General features: G+C 35.3%; 1 protein-coding gene across 1 annotated transcript; it reads right to left on the reverse strand.

Annotated features, from left to right (window-relative positions):
• Positions 1 to 2861: 2861 nt before the first annotated feature.
• On the reverse strand, positions 2862 to 10270 carry LOC118734508. The gene is made up of 4 exons (XM_036464227.1): positions 10126 to 10270; positions 9101 to 9543; positions 7676 to 7825; positions 2862 to 3392 (listed from the first exon to the last, which is right to left on the reverse strand). Exons 1-4 carry the CDS (start codon positions 10268 to 10270, stop codon positions 2862 to 2864), a joined length of 1269 nt encoding a protein of 422 aa, XP_036320120.1.
• Positions 10271 to 10901: the final 631 nt, after the last annotated feature.

Below are 10901 nucleotides of genomic sequence, written 5' to 3' on the forward strand. Positions count from 1 at the left end.
GATCGGATTTTTTCTCAACAATTTCGTAGGAAATCTACTTACCAAACTGCAAAGTGTGCTGTTCCAGAGCTTTTCCTACGACACACAGTATTTCGACTATATGGAGGCTGGTGGAAATAATAATTAACCTGCACCGATTTCGCTGAAACTTGACATGTGCTTTAATTTTCCTTAGGAATAGAAAATTGTGAAATTTGGTAAATTTGGGATAATTGCCACGCCCTCCGCTCTTTGGGCGAAAACAGTAGATTTCATCCGATTTCGATGAAATTTGGTTTACCTATCGTCACTTAATGAATTTTTTCGGTGGCAGAAATTCGAGTTAATTGTTTTTAAATGCCACTTGATGGTACGCCAACACTACCTTTGCTTAAGAACTATTGCAATGCTGAGTTCTTGAGGCTGAGGCCTGGCTTAACCTTAATCCTTACTGGTGACTAAAAAACTGATAGTAGAGGTACAGTATCTGGGTATACATATATTGAATTTAGTGGGCACAATATGTACTGCACTTTTGAGCGCTGTCGTTTTGGTAATTTTTAACCACCAAGAGCCTATCTACGACACTAAGAATGGTGAAATCTGGCTGCAGTTTTTTGTACCAGAGGGACCTTATACGGTTCAGAGCAAAAGAAAAAGAAGAGATGTAAGTCTAAATGTAAAATACTCTAAAATATACCGTAAGGCAGCCCCAATTCCCGAGAACGACGAGGAGTCGACAAACTCAGTTTTTCTGTCAGACTTAAGGCTTCCGATTGCAAGAATGCTCCTAATGCAGTAAAATATCTAAAGATACTGTCCAGATGCCATGCATCCATTAACGTTTGTTTGTTTTTTCGTTTCCGCCTTTTGATAAATTACTTAAGTGTTATTTATTTATAAACTGGATGATGAATAAGCCTTCTTTATATTGCTTACAGGTCCACCATAGACCATATTTAGAAGCTGCATGTACGACGCCATGTTTTAAATTTATAATACCCGCAAACCTAGTACATATGTAGAATGACGTTGAGCACATCCTTCAGCTCCGTTCAAATTAGGGCGGGCGTCTATGCGTCGTTTAAGGCCAGAGGTGGTTTTAGGCAAGGCGATTCATTCTCGAGTGAGTTTTGCAATCTGATGTTGGAAAGTGTAATAAGAGCTACCAATCTGAATCACAGTGGCACGGTATACAGCGAAATATCGGCCTCAAATTCAGGGACGTTAACGCAGCATTCGCCAGTTAAGAAAAAGTTGGTAAAATTCGATCAGAAATAGGAACTTTAAATAGTTTCCAGTTTAAAAAAATTGGAAAAGCCCTTTATAGCAATCCCTTGTGAGATAAGGCCTAAATTTTTGTTGACTAAAATTCCAACTCGATTTTTCCAAAGTACGATATAGCGCCCCAAACCATTACACCTCCTGTCCGTATGTCAAAGCGTTCTAGAAAGCGCTGTCCTTTAAGAAGGTCGTGAAAGTATTAGTTTTAGCTGTCCGCCCCATTCATATTGAACATTCTCTCATCCGAAAAAACAACCAATCTCCACTACTTTTACCACTTCATTTGGTTTTTACAAAACAGAAATCGTTGAGACTTGCGTTGAGGTTTTTTTGAGCAGTTACACCTTGCATGTTAAGCGGTTTTTGAAAGATGTTTTTTTATTTCTGAAAATCAAACTTTCCGATACTACTTTTTGTCTGTTTATACGGTGAATGCAGACAAGTCCACTTTCAACTATGTTACCAGACATTTATATGCTTATAACCAAATTAATAACCTGAAAAATTTGCTAAACCTGCTAAAATGTGCACAAAATAGTCGCAAAATATCTAATACATTAATACTTAAATACTCCATATCAGCAGAATAAATTAATTACGCATATTTTTCATATTTCATTCAACATTTTTTTATAATTTTAAACAAATTCGCCAAAAAACGCGTCACACCGCAACACTCGATTGGTTTGAGACAGCACTTGCAGCAAAAATGAAAATTTAATTTAATTAATAAAATTTAAATTTACGTTCGAAAGTTTGAAATATTTATGTATTTATTTTTCCTTTTAATTAGTATTCAAAAAATTTAACACTAAAATTATTGGCAAATCTAAAGCTGCTAAATAAAAATGTGTATAATATTAAAGTGTACTTAATCAAACGTTTTTTATTGTATATTCATGAATTCATTTTATTTTTTGACTTCCAAAGTAGTGGTTTTGGGCCATAATCGGACTAGTATTTTTCTGTCTATTTTGAACTAGTATGAGACTGGTATGTTTCTGTTCAAAATCTGACAATTATCATCTGGTGGGACATCCCCATGTTAAAAATACCAGTTGATTGCATGGAAAAAGATAGTTGGCTGACAGTTTAAATATTTATGTTTGTGTTTAATTTTATTTCATAATTTAAGTACATAATCGAGTTACTTATGAAGAAAAGTGTGCTTATTTTTATATATATAAATAAATACATACAATTTAGGGCTTGGTTTAATCTCAATGAATGAATAGAAAAATTTCCAATTAATATGAAATGGAAGGAAATTTGAATTTGAGTTGAAATAATCGAATGAAATATTTTCTAGCTTAAAGCCGTTATAAAAAAAATGCATGAAATTCTTTACTTATAGTTACATATCGAGAGAGTTTCCGTACGGAATGCGAGGTAGAATTGTATATAAGGATTTTGGACTCTTTTTTTTATTTCAAATGCTAAAATCCAAAAATCCCCATCGCTGACATATCTAAATAAATAAATAAATACTTAATTACTAAAAGAGACTACTTCGGCAAAGCTTAATTATTAGAATCACAGTAAGATTACATTATTCTTTCATCTTTAAGTACGTATACGCCATTTTATCGCCGCTTTTTTTATTCTTCATAATCGCCATCCATTTCGCTATTCATTATTGACTCCTCACTGTCCAAACTATTGTCGAGTATTGGGGTGTGGTGAGTGTGTTTATCGCAAGTGTGTTGTAGTTGTATGTTTTTGAGATGGCGAGGCAGTGATTTCCAAATACGCAGCAGATAGTTTTGATAGAAAAATTTGGCAAAACGTAAATCGGTGGAGTGCACGCCACGTTGCGCCGCCGTAGCACCACCACCACCACCACCACCACCACCAGCAGTGGAGTTCTTTGTATAGAAATTTATCAGAGCAAGCATATCGTTACGCGTGTAGGTTACAAGCTGGCGCTTATCGCGTGGAAAGCTACCCTTGATGGCTGTTTCGATTTCGCATTGTATGCGCCGAGCGCTCTGCAACAGCCCGTGCAACTCTCGTGCAATGCCACTTTGTGTACGCAAATGTTGCTGATCCCAATGTTGTTGGATTTTATAGAGATATGCAAAGGAGGCGATGAATTTTTGCATGCTTTGATGCCAGCAAACGGGCGCAATCTAAAAATAGACGAATGAGGTGGAGAGGGGTATGAAATATAATAAAGCAAAACGGAGCAAAGGAGACGTTTAAATTTGTATAGAGAATAAGCCATAAAAATAAATATTATGTACATTAAAGTGAATGCATTCATTTTTGGAGCCTAGGTAGGTATCAGCCCTGCAACCTTTGGCTTTGATTGATTTATCGTTGTGTTGCTGCCACTGCCGCTGCCGCTGCCAATGCAACTTCCTTCGATTCACTACAACCATATGCAAATCAACGAATTTCGCTTCGAGCACTGGAATCTCGTTGCGACTGCGCGACTGTTTTTTTTTTTTTTGTTTGCTTGTGGTGAGTGCAAAAATGTACTTAGTACTTGTGTCGACAGCCTTGCACATCCTTACCTTTGCCAATTTAACTCGCAGCCTTTTCTTATCTATGCATCAGTGGCCACCTAACTGCCTTCGTTGACGTGCTCTGCTCTTGGGCTTCTAATAAGAGCGCACCGGCAAAAGGCCCACGTCAACCTAATCGTTAAGCCCTTAGGGCGGTCATTGTCAAGTTAGCGCTTCAGCTGCCAAGCAACATTTTTATGCTGTGGTTTGTAGCGGCCAATAAGAAATAGTGCGCGGTCGGTGCAAGTGGACCATGAATGCGCGGCAGTGATTTTCTACTTCGTCAGTAGCAACGAATTTTGCCGGTTGTTATTTTTGTTTTGGATTTTAATTGACTTGTTGAAGGCGAAATGTGGTGCGGTATGAAATGGAATTTGTATGAAAAACAAAAAAAAAAAAATTTAAATGAGAAGGAAATTAACCGAGGGCACAGAAGTGGACTAAAGATGGAATGTAAAAGTTTGTAAATAAAGAAAACTGAAGGAATGGTGGAATGGAATGCCATGAAATGATATGAAACGGAATGGAATGCTACCAAGTTTAATGGAAAGGTACGAAATGGAATGAAATGCTATTAAATGGAATGGAATTAATTAAAAAAGTCAAGAACAAAATGATGTGAAACGCAATAAAGAGGGCATGGTGGGAGCGGGTTCAAGTGGAGTATGAATGGTTGTGCAAAAAAGGATTTGAATATAATGAAATGCAATGAAAGAGAAGGTAATGGACAGAAGTGAAACGGAATGATTTGAGTTTAAAACGACGTGATTTGAAATTGTAAAAAGTGGAATGGAATAAAAATAATGAGAAATTAAGTAAAATGAAATGGAACGTAATGAACTGCACTGAAACAAAATGTAACGAAATGTTTTGAATTGGAACAGAAATTAAAAAGATTAAAGTTGTAAATAAAATGGAATAGATTGCAATGAAATGACATGGAATTGATTGGATGGGTTGGAAATAAATGAAACGCACGTAATTGAATCAAGTTCCACAAAATGAGCGCTGCATTCTGAAAGATTCCCAAAAGCCTAATATTTTCGGTTGTGCCACGAATTATTTTGAAGGAAATCATCACAGCTTTCCAGACAGTCGCATATTTTCAAGAAAAAATTCTCCGAACCCGCTTAAACTTCATCTAAGGTCTCAACAAGAATCGTTGCTTACGAGATTTAAAAAGCGGAGGCTAACACTTATATTTAAAATTATGTATGGTACTAGAGGAAGAAGTATGAAAATTGTCAATGATGCCTGTTCCAGAGATATACTGAAACCTTTACGCACCAGAAGTGTGAAGGTTTTTCCAGCATCTCATAGAAATTTCAGAAATGTAGAGCAATCAAATTCGTCAGGAAATCAGTCTCTAACTCCTACATAAAGTAATCGAGCTAGAAAATTAAGACTTGTAGACGTGTCACCGTCTGCGTAAAGAGCACTTTGGTAGGAGGCGTTCTACCTCTTCGTAGACTCTAAATGATTGAGAAACAGAGATAGAAATTTTTTCGACTTAAGCAGAATAAAAACCTGGAGTTTATGAGTTTCAATGCAGCACTTTGAAAGAGGATTTCAACAATCAAACCTGGAGATTGGGGTACAAGTAAGACATCTACGCTCTAACTTGGCAAAGATGTTTCGGATCACTGTTGAAGAAAAAAGTGTGACAGGGGGAATAAAATTCAGACGGACCACTTTTACTATGTTTACGAATGTCCTGAAAGTGAAGAATGGAGTAGGAGCGGGGATATATTGCACGAAATTGTTCGCTTTGAGGAAAGTCGCGGAGATAGTCTACGCAGAAATAGAAAGCAACTCCATCGGAAATAATCAATTCCATTACTGAGTATCTGGTTCAAGGAACTATGCAAAAAGAAAATAAGAAAAGGAAATACTTGAAGAAATCTCTAAAGAAAAAATCTATACTATACAAATGTGCAAGACTAACAAAGGATTACAAACTCCATTATTAATATCTTTATCAGTTAAAATGGGATTCACATTTAGTGGTGCGCATTCTATACCAATGTATAGGCAATACTATCAATGTAATTCCAATACCATCTTCATACGATTTCGTTAGGGACCATTCGGTCTATATGTGACAAACATTCAGCTTAGGCTAATCCAAATTAAGACCTTCACAAGTTCAGGACATTCAAACCTGCTCTGCAACTTGCCTAGTTTTGGCAGTTTAGGCGAGCTTAGATTTGCTTGGTTGGAATCCATAAACCACTAAGAACAAAATAGATATTTAGTGTTGACAAGACTTTGATGACCAGTTTCGTAGTTTGCATGTTCTTTACTATCTCTAACTGAAGGGAGAAAACCGCGGCCAGTCCGAATTAGTCGCCTTCCTTAAAAACTTTATTTTCAGTTAAGTAAACTAAGTTAGTTAACCTAACTATTAAGAAATATGAGCTTATAATATTATCCTCATAATCTTAAGATGCACCCAGGGTTTTATAATAGTTATATGACTCTCAAGCTAGATCAAAAATGCCTAAAAGTTTTTTAATGTAGAATATTATTTAGCCCAAATGGGGACCTTGGTAATTGTTCAGTCTGTGTAAAGGTGGAGAAAAAAACTAAAACAATCGCCCTACTTTAGTAGCCTAAACTATGTACCTACATAATGAAGATTGGATTTGGTAGCTGATACAGCGATATTACATGTTTAAGGTTTGTGTGGGCACACCTAACAAATCAAAACATTAATCAAATCATTGATCGATTGACATAATCGTTTCGTGGCAGCAGTCACTGATACTTAGTGTTGTAATACTTTTGTTTGTATACATTAAAGCAAGTGTGTACACTAGGGTGGTCCAAAAAGGTATGTGGAAAAATTAAAATCGGAATTTTAACGCTCTCACCCCCTATGGTGGTTTTAAATCGAAAAAAATATACCCCTGATTCTTTTTTATTTGGAAATCGAGAAATATAATAAAAACATAAAATACATAAAAATATATACCATTTCTACAAAAAATTGTTTTTTCTGCATATAAAATACATTTTTTGATTTCAAAACTATAAACAGGGGTATAATTTTTTTTCGGTATGGAACAAACGTACGTGGTGAGTGCATTAAAATTCCGAGTTGGACCACCCTAATATACGCGCGCATTCCACTGGAGCGTAAGCTAATAAGGGGAGCATACCATAAGTATCTGGGGGGGAAAATGAGTACCCAGCCAAAAAATCCCCTGCAGACGAAATGATGATACTACACTCCAGAAAGACAGAATGTTTGTTCACATAATCAGTTCGACGCTGGGTTTTTTCACAAAAGCCTCCCCCCCCAATGATTGGCGCACAAGCCGTGGCTGTCCCACACGAAGACACGTCTAAATGATTGCAGGCACACTTACTTTTCTGAGTTCTACTTAAGCAGAGCGCTAATGACGTATGTATGTATGTATGAGAAATAATGCGACGTTTCCATTTAATAATGATTACAAAGCTCTCGCTACAAATTAGTTTCATTTTGTGGTGTATATGGAGCGTTTACAGTCATAATACGCGGAATTGTTGTTGTCGCCACTGCAGTTATTCGCTTATAGGCGTCAATGTGTCTGGTAATTTTGCGATAGTTACCATTTAAGTACATATGTCCGCTCGTGCGGCAATCAGTTCGTAAATATGTATGTATGTAGTAAGTGCACTTCCTTTGAATGGGGTTATTTGTCGCGTGGCGGTTTTTTGCCGAATCGACATAAGACGTCAGTGGGTGTCATTAGTCATCGGTGCATTTATGCAATGCTGACCCTACTTATATGGGCAGTGTGATTTGCTGATAAAATATAATGATCATCAGCTGATTGCAGTTCTTTTAATTTGTTGGTTGCCTTGGAGTTTAGTTTGTTGTTTTAATAAGTGGTAATATTTTCTTATTTTAAACTTACGGCTGTATGGTGCTCCAATGTAGGCAAGAATTTGTACTTTCGGTAATGTCGAGCCCATGCCTTCATATCGTCGATATCGATATCGTTGAATGCTTTGCTTTTCAATGCTTTGTACTCCAGGCGTAAAGATTTGCGTAGGGTTTTGAAGTACTAAGAAAAAAGAAATTTAAAACATTAGTGAGCGGTTACAATTTTGCATTAAAATTAATAGAGTTTACACGATTTTTTTGTTAACAATAAAATAATATATATTCCAATAAATTCGAAATTTTTATTAACTTGAATTTTAGCGAAGCAATAAATTCATAAATTCATCTAGGGAAATATTTAAATGAAAGTTTCGTCAGCAATAGCTTTTTAATATTTTTTTCTTCGGACATTCCTCGTTTTTTTATTAAACATACATATATCAAAAAAATCATTCAAACGACGAATTGCTTTTTAAAAACAAAAAAAAAATTATTTTAGTTATTTGTGATATATTTAAAAAATTCAAATTCTTAAAGGCTTTTTAATCTAAACGATGATTTTTGTCGTAATATGACTACTTGATTAGATTAAAAATTTCCAGTCTTATTCCTTTTATTAAATTTTCTGTTTTTTTTTTTTTTAATACTATCATATTTAATAAAATTTGATATTTTGTCAAACGTTGCATTTTGTGGAATGTAAATAGGTTTAAGTGTTCCATTCGCCATTTACCTTTCTAAAAAAATTTCGTTTATGGTGCCATTCATCTTTTCGATGAAAAATTTAAACCTCTAATATATTACATTATTAAACAAATTTTGTAAAAAGTGTTGCATAATAAATTACTGGACTGAAGATATAATTTTACAAACTCGTTCGTGAATTAAGTTTTTTTAACTCAATATTTTGAAAATATACTTCTTTTTATCGGAAACATGATTTTTCATGCGAAGTAAATATTGTAGACTTGATTCTGCGAAATGTAAATTAAGTTCTTACTGAATTTGTGGTTTATGCAGAAATTCGTGCCTTCGATGAAAAAATTTTTTTCTTAGCATACTTATGTAACAATGTTATAAACATTATCGAAATTTTACAAAATTGGTAAAAAAAAAAAGAAAAAAAAAATTCTCAAAACCATGCATCGAAACGACGATATATATTTTTTTGTTTAAATTGGATGACTATCAACGTATCTATACGATATGAAGTTCAATTCCTGCAAAATGTGTGTTTATGCATTTGTTGAACATTTTACCTTTTCCGAGTAATTAAACTTTTGTATGCTTTTACTTGTTTACATTCATCCTTTCTATGAAATTGTAATTTTTTCATTTTATTTAATATAAGTTTATAGCATCGCGTAAACAACTAAATGGTTTTTGTTTCTATTGCATATTAAAAAAAACTTTGATTTATATGTTTTCATTGAAAGCACGTCTTCTAAGTACTTACCAATTGAGTGTAATCCGAATTAATATCCTCCGGCACCTCATCTCCACTCCAGCCGCTATCTTGTCCGCAAACATTTTGCCACTCTGGTTCGTCAGCATTGTGCCGCTTAAACAAGCGTCGCATAAGCGCATGCTTTTCGCCAAACTCTTTTGTACCGTCAATTTTGTGTTCCCCATGCCTCAGTCGCACCAGTTCATGCAACAAATTGAATATATCCTCAGCTGATTCCAATGATTCTGGTTCAGTGTCTGCTTGCTGCGTCAATGGAGTGGCAGTGCTGCGTGCCGAAATTTGTGTGAAAACTAATAAAGCGACGACGACGCACGCAAAAGCTGAATAGCCAACACGACTATGTTTCTTTGTGGCTGTTGTGGTGGCCGTTAAGTAAAGCGGTGGGCGGATTGCATGTGAATTGCATGCGTTCTCCACTAGGTAGCCGTAATCTGTAAGGGTTTTTTTCGTTTTGTTTAAGTTGTAAGATTATGTGGGAAAAATTGTATACAATACGAGGGGGAAAATGTTGTGAAATTAAAATTATAACTAAGTAATTAAGATGGAGTCGGTAAGTTAGCGATTTCACCAAGCTAAATAGGTGGCCGTTGCCAATCGAGATGAAAAATCCCCTTCTCTGTCTATCTATGTATCTTGCAATTGTATTTTTACTAGTATCTCTTATAAATAGCTTATCAACATTAATTATGCATTATTTAACTTTATATATTACACCATAAAAAAATCCCAAGCAGCTACACCTGACCGCTGCCACACCGAACACCCTACCACCCAACTAGGCAACACACCTGCGCAGCTGAGGCGCTTGCAGCAAGCTACTACATATCGCTGGGCAAACAACATTTGAGTGAAAGAGTTGAGCCGTAGCAGTGTAAGTTAGAGGTATGCACTCATTTACTGTTGCTTGCGAAACATTAGGTGCGCTGAAGGCAGTGGCTGTTGGAGCGTTCTTTGCTAAGAGCAACCAAATGAATCTGCACTGAGCGCGCGCACTCTCACCCATACAAACCCACTCGCACGCAGTACTATTACTTCGGCGCTCTTAGCCAAACAGATACTCAGCGCTAAGGCATTTTTATGAATGAAATGCTGGAATGCCGCACAGCTGATAATTGGCTTGGTGTGTATGTAGGTGAAGTTGGTGTTATTTCCTTGCATTTCCTTCATCCCTTTTGCCTAAACTGTGAGCGCGGCAGTGTAAGCGTGAGTAAGGCAATACTTAGCGTGTAATTAGAGTAAGAGCTGCGCTTGAATTTGTAAGCTTTTGGTGTTACATGAGAACTTGATTTGCTGATGTAATTCAAATAAGTACAGTGGTCGAAAAAAACTAACGCGGCATTAAACAAATTTTGCCTATTTGTTTTTTGTACATTTAATATTTATTTATTTTTTTTATAAAAGTATAGCTCATTATGTAACAAAAATCATATAATTTTAGGTTTCAAACTTTGCGCTAAAATTATAAAAATTCTGCGTTGCTGCGTCAAAATTTTCATTTTTTAGTTCTGAGTTTTCCGAATTTTTTTAGGTATGCAGTTTTATAACTTATTAAATTCTAGTATAATAAAGTGCAAGTTTAAAGTTTCTAAAAAATCACGTTGATTTTTGATAATTTTTTTTTGGTTGTAATACTCACTTTTTTCATAAAAAAAAATGTTGAGTATAAAAGTACGGCCAATAATCTAACAAAAACCATATAAATTCAGATTTCACTTTTTCCATAAAAAAAAAAATATATATATATATTTCGAACATACTTTGAATGGAAGAAATGCGTTAAAAAATGCTA

Source organism: Rhagoletis pomonella, unplaced genomic scaffold (assembly GCF_013731165.1).
Source record: "Rhagoletis pomonella isolate Grant_MI unplaced genomic scaffold, Rhpom_1.0 Rhpom_scaffold_00002, whole genome shotgun sequence".
Classification (NCBI taxonomy): Eukaryota; Metazoa; Arthropoda; class Insecta; order Diptera; family Tephritidae; genus Rhagoletis; species Rhagoletis pomonella.